This window comes from Oncorhynchus nerka, linkage group LG16 (assembly GCF_034236695.1).
Source record: "Oncorhynchus nerka isolate Pitt River linkage group LG16, Oner_Uvic_2.0, whole genome shotgun sequence".
NCBI lineage: Eukaryota > Metazoa > Chordata > Actinopteri > Salmoniformes > Salmonidae > Oncorhynchus > Oncorhynchus nerka.
This window is the reverse complement of record NC_088411.1, coordinates 1539863-1555574: the sequence shown is the minus strand read 5'-3', so window position 1 is coordinate 1555574 and position 15712 is coordinate 1539863. Positions and strand designations below refer to the sequence as shown.

At 42.8% G+C, this 15712-nt stretch overlaps 1 protein-coding gene across 4 annotated transcripts in view; it reads right to left on the bottom strand.

Moving 5' to 3' along the window:
* LOC115143886 (thyroid hormone receptor alpha-like) overlaps positions 1 to 15712 on the bottom strand; it is a 218711-nt gene that overhangs the window by 27839 nt on the left and 175160 nt on the right. Inside the window, exons 1-3 of one of the 4 annotated variants that reach the window (XM_029684328.2) lie at positions 14479 to 14700; positions 4803 to 4864; positions 3823 to 3861 (exon numbers count right to left, since the gene is read on the bottom strand). In XM_029684328.2, coding sequence (XP_029540188.1) covers positions 3823 to 3861; positions 4803 to 4864; positions 14479 to 14510 — 133 coding nt within the window. In that variant the 5' untranslated portion in view covers positions 14511 to 14700. Of the gene's footprint in view, positions 1 to 3822; positions 3862 to 4802; positions 4865 to 14478; positions 14701 to 15712 lie in introns of those variants that run through there. The other 3 variants (XM_029684327.2, XM_029684330.2, XM_029684329.2) reach the window with 3 other exon arrangements.

Genomic DNA, 15712 nt, shown 5'->3' with positions numbered 1-15712 from the left:
TTGAAGATGAAACGTGGCTGGGTCTTTCAGCATGACAATGATCCCAAACACACTGCCCGGGCAACGAAAGAGTGGCTTTGTAAGAAGCATTTCAAGGTCCTGGAGTGGCCCAGCCAGTCTCCAGATCTCAACCCCATAGAAAATCTTTGGAGGGAGTTGAAAGTCTGTGTTGCCCAGCAACAGCCCCAAAACATCACTGCTCTAGAGGAGATCTGCATGGAGGAATGGGCCAAAATACCAGCAACAGTGTGTGAAAACCTTGTGAAGACTTACAAAAAACATTTGACCTCTGTCATTGCCAACAAAGGGTATATAACAAAGTATTGAGATAAACCTTTGTTATTGACCAAATACTTATTTTCCACCATAATTGGCAAATACATTTTTTTTTTAAATCCTACAATGTGATTTTCTGGATTTTTTTTTTTCATTTTGTCTGTCATAGTTGAAGTGTACCTATGATGAAAATTACAGTGAAAATTGTGTGTGTGTGTGTGTGTGTGTGTGTGTGTGTAGATAGATAGATAGATAGATGTGTGTGTGTATATATATATATATATAAAGTACAAACCAGGGTTGAGGTCAATTCCAGACACTTCAGTAAGTACACTGAAATGCACTGGACAGGGAGAAGGCAGGGTGAGGCATGGTAGAGATGCCCAATCTCAGTCTCAGGCTGATCCCAAGCCAGTCTGTGTGGTTTTTCTTAGGAACCTGAGCCCAAACTCAATAGTGCTGCAGCAGCCCACGCCCACTACAAATTCCAATTCAATATGCTCTGACCCAAAAGGATGTATGTAACTGAACTGTACTTTCTGAACCAGTCTGTCCGTATCCATTAATTTCTGACAAGTCACATTTAAATCTATTTTCACCAAATACAAAATGGAAGGGGCAATGCTTTCTTCATAGAAAATTACTACACTTAATCTAGATACATTTAGATTAAATAAAGTCTTTCAAAATACATTTAAGGCAAAATGACATGCTGTTTATTTTAGGCAACAGCTAAACCTTGACTCAGTTTTGGTAATGAACCACTTCTCGCATAATTGTTTTTAAGAAACCCATTTCCTTCATGGGTTATTCAGACAAAAAATGTTGAGGGTGCCATGCCATGTGTCAAACAGGGAGTACAGGAGGGGGCTAAGCACACACCCCTGGGGGGCCCCCGTATTGAGGGTTAACGTGGCGGAGCTGTTGTTGCCTACTTTTACCACCTGGGGTCGGCCCGTCAGGAAGTCCATGATCCAGTCGCAGAGGGGAGTGTTCAGTCCCAGGGTCCCGAGCATGGAGGGCACTTTGGTGTTGAATGCTGAACTGTAGTCAATGAACAGAATCCTCACGTAGGTATTCCTCTTTTCTCGTTGGGAGCGTGGAGTGCAATTGAGATCTGTTGGGGCGGTATGCAAATTGGAGTGGGTTCAGGGTGTCCGGGATGATGGAGTTGATGTGTGCCATAACCAGCCTTTCAAAGCACTTCATTATCACAGATGTGTGCTACAGAGTGGTGGTCATTGTGGCAGGATGACTTAAGAGTTTTTGGGAACAGGAATGATGGTAGTCAGTTTGAAACATGTGGGGATTACAGACTGGGCGAAGGAGAGGTTAAAAATGTATGTGAAGATACCTGCCAGTTGGTCTGGCATACTCTGAGGACACTCCCTGGAATAGTGTCTAGCCGATCAGCCTTACGAGTCTTTACCCATTAAAAAAAACGTACGTCAGCCTCGGAGAGAGAGATCACCCGGTCCTCCGGATTAGCGGGGGCCCTCATTCAGGGCTCTGTGTTGTTTTTTTGTCAATGCACGCATACAAGGCATTGAGTTCATCTGGTAGAGAGGCATCGTTGTAATGTCTGTAATGTACTGTAGCTCCTGCCACATGCGTCAAGCTTAGGCGCCGGCATAATAGGTTTCCACCTTGTTCCAATATTGTCTTTTGTCCTGTTTGACGGCTCTGCGGAGGTCGTAGTCTGACTTTTTGTACATGTTCGTGTCCTCAGCCGTAGCCCTGGGATTGGATGCGTTTGCTCTGTGAGCGGTAAATTCTGTCCTTTAGCTTACCGCGCACCTCAGAGTTAATCCAGACCTTTTGATTGAGGAAGCAGCGAACCTTCACTGTGGGGACGATTGTCTGCGATGCATTTCCTGATGTGGTTAACTCGTCGACGCTAATCGTCCAGGAAAATATTCCAGTCAGCGCTTAGCAAAGCATTCCTGCAAAAGCACAGCCTCGGTTTCGTCTGACCATTTTCTCTACGGAGCGCATCATGGGTACTTCCTGTTTGAGCTTCTGTCTATAAAGAGGAAGCAGGAGTATAGAGTCGTAATCTGATTTGCCAAAGGGGGGGACGAGGGAAGGCCTTGTATGCTTGCGTTTGTATTGAGTAACAGAGGGTTGAGTAACACTATGTTGGTGTTTCTTTTATTTTGGCAGTTACTTGTATCTCCAAATACATATAAAGTATGAAACAGGGTTGGGGTCAAATCCATTTCAATATCAGACAATTCAGGAAGTACACGGAAATTCCAATTACCTTCAATCATTTTCACGGAGGAAAATTGGGAATTGGGTTTACTTTCTGAATTGATCGGCATTGAAATGGAATTGAGCCCAACCCTGGCATAAGCAGACATACAATAGAACACAGTCAAACAAAAACCCATGATCTTATCCTAAGATCTTGGCCTGAGGACCCCATCACATGAGAGTCAGGATACAAACCACTAGAGGAAACGACAGTGTGACAATGTGTGTTTGTGTGCACTCGCGCATGCATGTGTGTGTCTCTGTGTTCGCCTGAGAGTGAGGAGTTTAACCTATTCGGTACTGTCTTTCTTTTCCTGGCATGTAATGAAGGTGTAGGTCCTTAAATACATCTCCTCATTTGAGAAATGGTACATTGGCAGAGAGAGACTCCAACAACCACCCTTCAGTGTGAGAGACACTCGAAGGCAATCAAGTTTGCCTCGCCCTCAGGTAGAAGACAAAAACACCCACCAGACAGCCTCTCTCTACCTCCTCCCTTTCTCTCTTTATCCTCCCTCCTTCAGGCCAGTGCTCTTCTAGTCTTCCCCTTCTCAAGCCACCTCAGGAAAAAGGTAAATCTGTACTATTTCCATACAGAACATTGGGATTTAGTGGGGGAGTGTGTAGAAACAGGAAACGGCCTCCAGCCCGCCGTTTAATAAAATATATAGCTGTGATATGAGGGGAGGAGAGAGGAAATGGTACGAGGCACATTACACAAACACACACACTGCCAATAGCAGATCCTTGGACGCAGCTTAGGGAGCCAAGATGTAATGTCTGTGTAGGCTCCTCTCTCTGCATTGCTGTGTGTGTGTGTGTGTGTGTGTGTGTGTGTGTGTGTGTGTGTGTGCACGAATGTGAGGGTGTACCACTGTATGCACACGTGTGTGTACTATCCCTAGAGAGAGAGAGTAAAAAGGGAGTAAACGTGTGTGTGTTTTGGCGTGTGTGTTTATGTCTGGCCCACACTGAGTACAGTCTTACTAGTGTCAGTCTGGCCCTCCCCTTATGGCAGAAAAACAGAGGCGAAGGAGTGGACACTTGACAGGGAGAAGGCAGGGAAAGACAGGGTAAGGCAGGGTAGGGATGCCCAGTCTCAGTCTCAGGCTGGTCCCAAGCCAGTCTGTGTGGTTTTGTTAGAAACCCGAGCCCAAACTCAATAGTGCCGCTGCAGCCCACACCCACTGCTATAGTCACCCCTACTCCAATATCTCAATTGATGTACTCTCCCATCTATTCAAATTCCAAATTGATATGCTCCGACCCAAAAGGATGTATGTAACTGACCTGTACTCTCTGACCCAGTCTGTCCGTATCCATTCATTTCTGTTTAGAAAAGAAAAGTCACATTTGAATCTATTTTCACTGAATACAAAATGGAAGGGGCAATGCTTTCTTCATAGAAAAATACTACACTTAATCTAGATAGAAAATCAATTTCAAGCAAAATTACATATTGTTTATTTTAGGCAACCGTTAAACCTCTACTCAGTTTTGGTAACAAACAACTTCTTCCCCAAAAATATTTTTTTAAGAAACCCATTTCCTTCCTTCCTTCCTTCTTCCTTCCTTCCTTCCTTCCTTCCTTCCTTCCTTCCTTCCGTGCCACGCCATGTGCCAATGACATAACTTATAACACTTAGATAATAAGGACCTGCACTATGCCCCACCACCCCTCAAAGCCCGGCTCAGACATATTGTCATAGTTTCCCAGCTGAGATGGACCGTGGAGGGTCACATGATTCAGGTCTAGCTGCCAGAGAGCATTCTAGGTTTTGGGGGCCTACAGGCTTCCTCATTGATCTGTCTGCCCGGGCGTGTTCAGGAGATGACAAACACAGAGGTTTTATGGCATCTCGGCAGAGGCGACGTGTAGCATCCTGCAAATTCCTCAAAGTTGTTTTCCTTTCTCTTCACCCTCCGCCCCTCAACTTCCAAGCTGTCAGTCAGTGCATTCTGCCGCGTGAAGAACGAGAGCAGAGTGACAGCCTCCCGTTGAAAGAGATCCCTTTTCCCGCCCCTTCTCTTTGGTGATAAACACAGACTAAAATGTAAAGAAGGTGGCAGTGATTTATGAGCTGAGGCTTCTGGGTCTTCCACACAAGCACACACCGTTACAACCCAGGTGACAGGTTGGGAATACAATGCAGGTTTGAGTTTTTCTTTCCAGAGTTGAAGAGTCTAAGGCTGGATTTCAATCAAACCCACATTGTGAGCATAGTGTTCTTGTGTGCAAACGGCTGTAAATCTACCGTAACTGTACCTACCAGACATGCTCTTCACAGAACATGAACTGTTCTTTCTTTTCCTTTTCGGGCCATCGATCCACCTGTAGAGAAGGAGAGAATAAAAGATAGTTGGAGACGGGGGGAGAGAGAGAGAGAGAGAGGAGAGAGACATTCGAGTCTACGTACAATAGGACACACAGGAATTCAAAAACACAGGCGGTGTGAACAGGACATGTTTTCTCCAGACAGTTCTCCTGCGGGAGTCTTGCAGGACTGTAGCAGTGCTCGCGCTAAGTGTCTGTGGTCGGGAAAATGGCTGCCCCGCCACTTCAATTTACATTAGAGGGGAAGGCAAGAACAACAACAACAACACACACACATACAACGACGCCAAAACACACATACGCGCACACACACACACACACACACAGTACACAGTTGGCAACACTCACACGCATACAAAAACACACCTATGCGCACACACACATCTGAACATAGCTCTGCAACAGGAGAATTGAGGAGACTGTGAGCTCCTTAGGGAGCTCTGGAAGCACACAGCCCAGAAGAGAGTGCACTAACAAGTCATGCTGTAGGATCTATCAGATGTCAACACTAGTAGACTTCCAAGGGTCCCACCTCTGCAACCATCCAGACTCTCCTGAGCACTTCAGCATATCTCACCATATTTTATTTATCCTTTATTTAGTTAGGAAAGTATTCTTATTTACAATGATTGCCTAGGAACAGTGGGCTAACTGCCTTGTTCAGGGGTAGAATGACAGATTTTTAACTTGTCAGCTCGAGGATTCGATCTATCAACCTTTCAGTTACTGGCCCAACGCTCTAACCACTAGGCTAACTGCCACTCCTTTTAAAAAATGTTTTAATAAAACATAATATAGTTTACTAAAGTGAATTTGGACACTAGTTTGTCTGGTCTAACTCCCCCTCTCCGTTCTCAGTAAATAGCGATTCATTGTTGCCAGGGAAATCCTAAGGACTTAAGTGGCTGTTTCATTGACTCCCCAATTGGGCTGAAATGCCAACTGTGTCTGACCCTGTGTGTATGCCTTCTTGTTGCATTACCGACTGAGTTGTTTTCAATTACAGTAATGTCGGTGCCACAGTGAACCAAATCGAGTCTAAGTGTGTTTTCACATATAGTCCCCTTTAACAGAACCGATCTCAGTCCTCTTTAAAGTGAACTCTGTGGTTTAAAAAAAATAATTGCAAAATAACTCTGTCTTTGTATTACACTGTCCTTGCCTTTGAATGAGGACTCAACACTTTTGCCAGTTCACTTCACCCATTTTGTGGTTAAAAGATGATATAATAATTGTAATCAAAATATACTATTAACATGTATATATTATTGGTAACAAAATAAATAACAGGATAATAAATGCAGATTCAATAATGCTATAATTGGAAAATGTACACCCAATGTAGGCTACTGCCCCTTTAAGAGCTAGAAATGATTTCGTACCCTAGGTGGTGATTCTCACCACCAAATATGTTGTCTTCTCACACTATTCAAACCCCACTATCGAATAAACAGTTTATGAAGCTCTCGTATGTATCACATATTGCAAACAAATAACCTGACTAAAAACTCCACACAAATTTGGGAATTTCTGTGCATACTTGATCACTATCCAAGACAGCACACGTTTCTTTCGGGTGAATCTGCACATCGTTTTCTTCTCGTTATCTTCTCTCTTCTAGGCACCAATGGACAGTGGTGGGAAAAAAAAGTACTAAATTGTCATACTTGAGTAAAAGTAAAGATACGTTAGAAAATAACTCAGGTAGAAGTGAAAGTCTCAACGCAAAATACTACTTGAGTAAACGTCTAAAAGTATTTGGTTTAAAATATACACTACACAAAAATATAAATGCAACATGCAACAAACAATTTATACATTATACATTTATTTAACAGAGTTACAGTTCATACAAGGAAATCAGTTAAGTGAAATAAATTCATTAGGCCATAATCTATGGATTTCACATGGTTGGGAATAAGGATATGCATCTCTTGGTCACAGATACCTTAAGAAAAAAGGTACGGGCATAGATTAGAAAACAAGTCAGTGTCAAGGGGGGGGGGGGGGGGCATTTGACTCATGCAAGGCGACACATCTCCTTCACATAAGAGTTGATCAGGCTGTTGATTGTGGCCTGAGGATTGTTGTCCCTCCTCTTCAATGGCCTTGCGAAGTTGCTGGATATTGGCGGGAACTGGAAAACTGTCGTACACCTCGACCAGATCATCCAAAACATGCTCAATGGGTGACATGTCTGGTGAGTATGCAGGCCATGGAAGAACTGGGACATTTTCAACTTCCAGAATTATGTACAGATCTTAGCGACATCGGGCCGTGCATTATCATGTTGAAACATGAGTTGATTGCAGCGGATGAATGGCACGACAGCAGGACCTCTGTATCTCTGCATTCAAATTTCCATCATTAAAATGAAATTGTGACCGTTTTCCTGTCTTGCTAAGTAATCAAAGTGTAACGAGTACTTTTGGGTGTCAGGGAAAATGTTAAAAAATTACAGAATTTTCTTTAGGAATGTAGTGGAATAAAAGCAAAAGTTTTCTAAAATAGAATTGCTAAAGTACAGATACCCAAAGCAACTACTTAAGCGGTACTTTAAAGTATTAAAGTACTTTACACCGCTGCCAATGTGAGGATGCAAAGAAATCCCAAAATTTGTGTGGAGTTTTTAGTCAGGTTATTTGTTTGCAATATGTGAAACATACGAGAGCTTCATAAACTGTTTATTCGATAGTGGGGTTTGAATAGTGTGAGGAGACAACATATTTGGTGAGAATCACAACATAGGGTATAAAATAAATGATAGCTTTTAAAGGAGCAGTAGCCTACATTGGGTGTACAATTTTCAATTACAGCACTATTTAATTTGCAGTTATTCTGCTGTTGATTATTTTGTTACTATTAACACGTATATATTATTGGTATCATTCGATTACAATTATCATCTTATATTTTAACGAAATGCAATCTATTAGCTTCCTAAATGTAAGTAGGCATATCTAGGTGTCCGATACCACGTTCTGATTATGTGGTTTGTCCTGCGCTTTGTAAAAATCCAGAGTGTATTGCGTGAATGTAGGAAAAAGATCGTGGTTCCTTTCTAAACATAGCGATGTGAATGCAAAGAGGACTCGGGCCACAAAATGGGTGTAGTGAACTGGCAAAATATTTGAGTCCTCATTGAAAGGCAAGGGCAGTGTGAATAGAAAGAGAGCTAAGTTATTTACATTTTAAACGCCAAAGTTCACTTTAAAACTGAGAGCGCCTTAATTCAATAACTACTAGAATGGCCATGACGGTTATTCTGACCATTTTTTATAGTTAAATTGTATGAATAGTCCATAATACATTGATAACCGAATGCATTTATTATGTTAAAATATTATGTTAACCTCAGGTTCACGAAATGACTTGATTGATCCAGAAGCGCATAGACTGTAAATACTAAAATAAGATGCTGTAAATACTCAAATAAGATGATAGTGTATTTTCGACTGTAAGACAAGTCTCCCGCCCAGCTGGCCCGTTCAGACTAAACCTTAACTATATCGAAACTAATTTCACACACATACTAATACGAATACGAATAATAGTAATAGATGTGGCCTAAAGACAAGATTACATTTACAATAGTCAATGATGGGCGACAATAGTATCAATTGTCGAATAGAAAACGAAGAGACTTGATGTCCTGCATTGACAAAGAAGCAAGGCGCTTACCAAATAGCGCCACATCCATATCATCATACAGAGGTCCATGCAGGCCAGACATTTTGATTGCTATACCATATCTGAAAGTGCAGATGCCAAGGTTTCTAATGAACCTTTTTTTTGTGCCAAAACTCTGTACAATTGCGTGGATGGTCACTGTTTTAAAATATAACTTTTTTTTATAGAATAACCATGTTTCCATGTATTCCTCATGTGAGTAGGCTACTGGTGACAATCAGCAATAGCCATTTGGGATATTCCATTATATTCTTACTGTAAAATATGTGTGTTGACTGTGGTAGGCCCTGTGATGTCTGCTAAACGAACACGTTTATTTCATTGGCATGGCATAGCCATAGCCTTGACAACTAAGCACAGATAAATACAACTCAAAACATGCTACTCTGTTCTTTTTAAATACATTGCCTTGTTTCATGTTTTTTTTATGACCTTCCTACATTAAATATTAATGGATTTATTTGTGATTGTGTATATTAGTACTAGAAAGGCAAAACGCATTGCAATGACTGAAAACAAATGTAAATGTTTAATTACTCTGCCATTTTTAAAGTCATGTCCCCCTCGTCCTAGACTTTTCCTAAATAAGTCTATGTAACATTTGAATGGTTTCCCCGGCCTTTTCCGCTTCTTCTCCGATAGTTGAATGTGCCATATGCCCAGTTGAGAATCCCCCCGATAATTGCCTCGAAACTGAACCAAAACTATACCGAAACAAATTGTCACACATATAACAACAAGATTAAATAAATGGAGTATATTATGATGGGAGAGAATGGCCGATTTGGTGAGTGAGAGGGAAGAACAGGCCATTCGGGCCATTCTACCATATATTCTAATTATTCCTAAATCTCAAAACAGTGTATCCTATATATCAGTCCACTGAAACCAAGCAGGTATATTAGTCTAGTAGGCGAATAAAACTTGGAGTAGGCTACACAGTGAGAGCGTGCATAACTTACAATGGCAAGCCCAGAACGAAAAGGACGCACATGCTGCGTTAGCCTTGCTTACAAGATCTGAATGAAAACGGACTCAGATGGCGGGGAATAAATGGATCATGAGATCTCTGATGATTATTATTCTGATTCGTGGTGAACGGCTTTCCATATCTGGGAAAGGATCCGTATCGGGCAGCAGGTGAGCGAGAGTCGGATAATGTTTCAGATCAGATGGCATGGCTGTATGAGATGACAGGAGGATGGATAAACTGTTTTACAACATGCTTGATTTGGCTGCTGTCGACGCACACGTGTTGCTCAAGCAGCGGATGAATAACACCCATGAGCAGGAGAGACTTCATCATGAGTCATACTGTATCGTTTACAGTAACATAAACCATGTTATGTTCTTTTAAGTATTTACATTTTGTATTCTAGTGTTACCTAACACCTTCATAAACACAAACAAATGACATTGTCACGAAGGGGGGTCCAATTAGCCCAGGCTTTTCTAGTTGAATGGATTTATTGGACTGGTGGCTATTGGTGCTCTTCGAGGCCCGGCTATTCTACTAAATATGCAGTCATGGCGCTTTGAGGATGACATGCTCAGAAAGTTGTTGTCTTTTATGAAATTTGTCCGAAAGTACTGCTAGAGTGTAAAATACACATATTTAGGAGAAGTCAGGGACAGGTGGGTTCAAGGTTTTTATTGAAATGAAGTTATTGAAATTCCAAAATTGAAAACGGTCAGATTGACCGTCTTGGCGGATCTAGTGTTAAAGAGGACTGAGATGGTTCTTTTGAAGAGGACGAAATGTAAAAACACCCTTAAATGTTTAATAGAGAAATGGCTAATTGGGGCAATCAATTTTTTTCCAACTTAAATTCAGTACTTGTAATGAAGCGCATGTGATTTGCGACTCTGCAAACCCAAACAGGAATAAAGTGACTTATTTTACAACAGCGTGAGGTCATTTGACACTCAACCAAAAAGGGCCACAAATAACAAGTAGACACGTTTATAGGGCTGCAATATATATGTATGACTGCTTTCATGCTAGATATGACAGGATGAGAGACCGGTAAAAAGTTCAGACCCCTTCACTTTTTCAACATTTTGTTACATTGCAGCCTCGTTAATTAAATATGCTTTTTTCTCATCAATCTACACACAATACCCCATAATGACAAAGAAAAACCTTCAAAAAATATGTTAAAAAAAATATATATATATAAATAAATATATACAAATATATTCCATTCATCATCCTTGAGATGTTTCGACAACTTGATTGGAGTCCACCTGTGGTAACTTCAATTGATTGGACATGATTTGGAAAGACACACACCTCTCTATATAAGGTCCCACAGTTGACAGTGTCAGAGCAAAAACCAAGCCATGAGGTTGAAGGAATTGTCCGTAGAAATCCGAGACAGGATTTGTGTCGTGGCACAGATCTGGGGAAGAGTACCAAAACATTTCTGCAGCATTGAATGTCCCCAAGAAACTGGTGGCCTCCATCATTCTTAAATGGAAGAACCACCAATACTCTTCCTAGAGCTGGCCACCCAGCCAAACTGAGCAGTCGGGGATAAGGGCCTTGGTCAGGGAGGTGACTAAGAACCCGGTGGTCACTCTGACAAAGCTCCAGAGTTCCTCTGTTGAGATGGGAGAACCTTCTAGACGGACAACCATCTCTGCAGCACTGCACCAATCAGGCCTTTATGGTAGAGTGACCAGATGGAAGCCACTCCTCAGTAAAAGGCATATGACAGCCCACTTGGAGTTTGCCAAAAGGCACCTAAAGGACTCTCAGACCATGAGAAACAAGATTCTCTGGTCTGATGATACCAAGATTGAACTATTTGGCCTGAATGCCAAGCGTCACGTCTGGAGGAAACCAGGCACCGCTCATCACCTGGCCAATACCATTCCTACAGTCATGCATGGTGGTGGGAGTATCATGCTGTGGGAATGGTTTCTAATGGCAGGGACTGGGAGACTAGTCAGGATTGAAGGAAAGATTAACAGAGCAAAGTACAGAGAGATCCTTGATGAAAACCTGCTCCAGAGTGCTCAGGACCTCACACTTGGGAAAAGGTTCACCTTCCAACAGGACAACGACTCTAAGCACACAGCCAAGACAACGCAGCAGTGGCTTCGGGACAAGTCTCTGAATGTCCTTGAGTGGCACAGCCAGAGGCTGGACTTGAACCCGATCAAACATCTCTGGAGAGACCTGAAAATAGCTGTGCAGTGACGCTCCCCATCCAACCTGACAGAGCTACACATTAGCCACGCCGACCCTGGTGCATACTTAGTCCCCTCCTGTACTCCCCGTTCACCCACGACTGCGTAGCCACGCACAATGGTGGTAGGCCTGATCACCGACAACGATGAGACCGCCTATAGGGGGGAAGTCAGAAACTTGGCAGTGTGGTGCCAGGACAACAACCTCTCCCTCAACGTGGTTAAGACAAAGGAGCTAATCGTGGACGACAGGAAAAGGAGGGTCGAGTATGCAACCATTCACATCATCAGGGCTGTAGTGGAGCAGGTCGAGAGCTTCAAGTTCCTTGGAGTCCACATCACCAACGAACTATCATGGTCCAAACACACCAAGACAATCATAAAGAGGGCTCGACAATGACTATTTCCCCTCGGGAGGCTGAAAAGATTTGGCATGGGACGTCAGATCCTCAAAAAGTTCTACAGCTGTACCATCGAGAACATCCTGTCTGGTTGCATCACCGCTTGGTATGGCAACTGCTCGGCATCCGACCACAAGATGCTACAGAGGGTAGTGGGTACGGCCCAGTACATCACTGGGGCCGAGCTTCCTGCCATCCAGGACCTCAATACCAGGCGTTGTCAGAGAAACACCCTAAAAATGGTCAGACTCCATCCACCCAAGTCATAGACTGTTCTTTCTGCTACCACACGGCAAGCGGTACCGGAGAGCCAAGTCTGGGACCAAAAGGCTCCTTAACAGCTTCTACCCCCAAGCAATTAAACTGTTGAACTGTTAATCAAATGGCCACCCACCGAACTATTTACATCGACCCCCCCTTTATTTTATTCTTATCTATTAAAATGTTTTGCACTGACTCTCTTGCACAGTCTCGATGTACACTCACAGGACTCTAACCCCACACTCACACATACTACACTGACACTCCAAAACACACACACACGCACACACACACACACACACACACACACACACACACACACACACACACACACACACATGCATATTGACATTCCTTCACACTCTTCACATACGCTGCTGCTACTCTCTGTTTATTATCTATGCATACATAGTCTCTTTATCCCTACCTACATGTAACCAGTACCCCTGCACATTGACCCCTTGTATATAGCCTCGTCATTGTTGTTTTGTGTTACTATTTTTCCTTTAGTTTATTTAGCAAATTCTTCTTACTTTTTAAAAAACTCTGCATTGTTTTTATTTGTATGTCTAGCTGACATAATACAATTTCAAAGTATGTACGAACGTGTCTGTAATAGAATAATCCTATCAGAAATGTTTGTAGACATTAATAAAGGCATTTCTATAGCATAGAAAATACTTTTTTACAATGGGTACCAAGATGGTGGCTTCAACAAGGCGCCCCCTATCAGTCATCTAGTATGTATATATCAACCATCGAGTGCCACTATGGGATGAACCGATAGAACATGTCCAGCTGTAACAACAATGCAGCAAGTATAGCGTTGTCATTGGGTGATAGCCAACGGTAAATGTCACTCCCAGCTCTGGCTTCCTCATCAAAAGCCATCAGATATGCTGATGCCCGGGGTGATAGCCATCAAATTGTCAACCCACTGACAGTACAGCCTCCCACCCTGCGGCCTTCTGATGCTGCCTGTGTCGTACGACTACACAAGCATGCACAGCACTCACTCACACACACACACACACACACACACACACACACACACACACACACACACACACACACACACACACACACGCACGCACGCACACACACACACACACACCACTTAGTATCCTGATACATACACACAGAGACAGAAAAAGTTCCGTCCCTGTTTCCCCAACCAGGGTCTTCACATCTGCTACGCACACACGCACCTACTCACGACCCCCATCGCCCACCAACCCCACCAATAAAACTCATCCCACTCCCTACGGAAGGGGACGGGGCGGCAGGTAGCCTAGTGGTTAGAGCGTTGGACTAATAACCAAAAGGTTGCAAGATCAAATCCCTGAGCTGACAAGGTAAGCATCTATCGTTCTGCCCCTGAACAAGGCAGTTAACCCACTGTCCCTAGACCATCATTGAAAATAAGAATTTGTTCTTAACTGACTTGCCTAGTTAAATAAAGGCAAAAAAAAAAAGAATAAAAAAAAAAGTCAATAGACTTACTCTAGGGATGCCACTGCCACCTTCCAAGCCTCCATTAACAACATCACTTCTCAGGTAATCCATTCAGAAATACACAACCTCCATCACCACAGTCAAGCAAGACAGAGACTGAGGAGCTTATCACTTTAGCGGAGCCCTCAGAAGTAGCTAGCCTAGCGTCCAGTCCCCTCTTAACGCTTTCTGTTGTGCTCTATCAAAAAAATGCCCTTCAGAGCTTCACAGCTCAAGTCTTCTGCTGAGGCGAGAGAGAGTGAAAAAGAAGGGAAAAAAATACTGTGCACGGATCTTTTACAAAACAAACAAATGATTTCACATTTAAATGGTGAGGCTACACATTTGTACCATTTGGGGGCCAAGTGCCTTGTCGGAACCTTTAAAGAACCCTTAAAGTAATGCTTTCTTTACTCAAGAAGTAAAGCAAGCAACATGACCTATTTCCTATGTACCATCATTCCTGTGCCCAAAACTACAACAACACAGCAGACACCCAACAACACCAACACGAGACAATTCATCTGCTAAACAAAAGTTGACAGTCCAAAAAAGAAGACAATTTCTGACCTTATGACGCAGTGCGAGTGTAGAATATGCATGGCGAGAAGAGTTGCTGGCCTCAAACAGCGCTGGCAAATACGAGTCACATCTACTGTACACTGACACTGCTGCCAACCTTGCTATGTTTAGCTCCGAAAAGACCTTGGCTTGCTAGCACACACACCCACTCTGCCTCTCTTTTTCACTCTCACAGTCTCTCTCTCTCTGTATGAATCCCTGCAGACTCTCTCTGGCTGATCTGTTCCTCTGAATCCCTCCTACAATCTCAACGCTGTGCTTTTCACGGTCATTTTCTCACTCTCTCTCGTGTGTCTGTGGCTCTCACTCTCCTGTTAGACCCACCCATGCTCATGATTGGCTGTGGGCCAGCCTCTCCACCTGAGGGGTTGACAGCAGGTTTGGGGATGATTGAAGGTAGGCTGATATGGCAACAAACAGGTAGCTGTCAGCTCTGACCTCAAGGCAGGCTCGATGGGTCTATTCTTGTACCTCAGCGACGGAGCCAAAAGCTCAATAACTTGAAATGAGGGCTATTTCCAAACGTAGCTAATTGCCAACAACCCAGTTTTGCGCTTCAAAACAATTCTGAGGCAAAAACAGAGATTGGCAATACTCGAGTGAAGAAACAACAAAGAAATATAATCAAACTTACAAGTAGATTGACTGACGCCTTTAAACTGGCACAGATGTGATTTCGTGTGACTCAAGTTTTCGGGCACTGAAATACTAATACTAAAGGAAACAAGTTGTGGTACTTTCATGGAAGGCTGACTTTAATATACAGTGGGGCAAAAAAGTATTTAGTCAGCCACCAATTGTGCAAGTTCTCCCACTTTAAAAGATTAGAGAGGCCTGTCATTTTCATCATAGGTACACTTCAACTATGACAGACAAAATGAGAGAGAAAAAAATCCAGAAAATCACATTGTAGGATTTCTAATGAATTTATTTGCCAATTATGGTGGAAAATAAGTATTGAGAGTAGGTCATACACACATGCACATCTGTCTGTCTGTCTGTCTGTCTGTCTGTCTGTCTGTCTGTCTGTCTGTCTAGGACTGGCCTCTTGTGGTGATGTGTGTGGATTGGTTTGAAGAGGTTAATCCTTGTCATTACTGACTTGAGAGAGAGAAAAAGAAACCAAGAGAGAGGGAAACAGCAAGCAATTATGATTCTGGTTATGATTGAGGCCCATGCCAAAAGGAAATCGTAACATTGTTTGTCTTACATGTCCAATGAA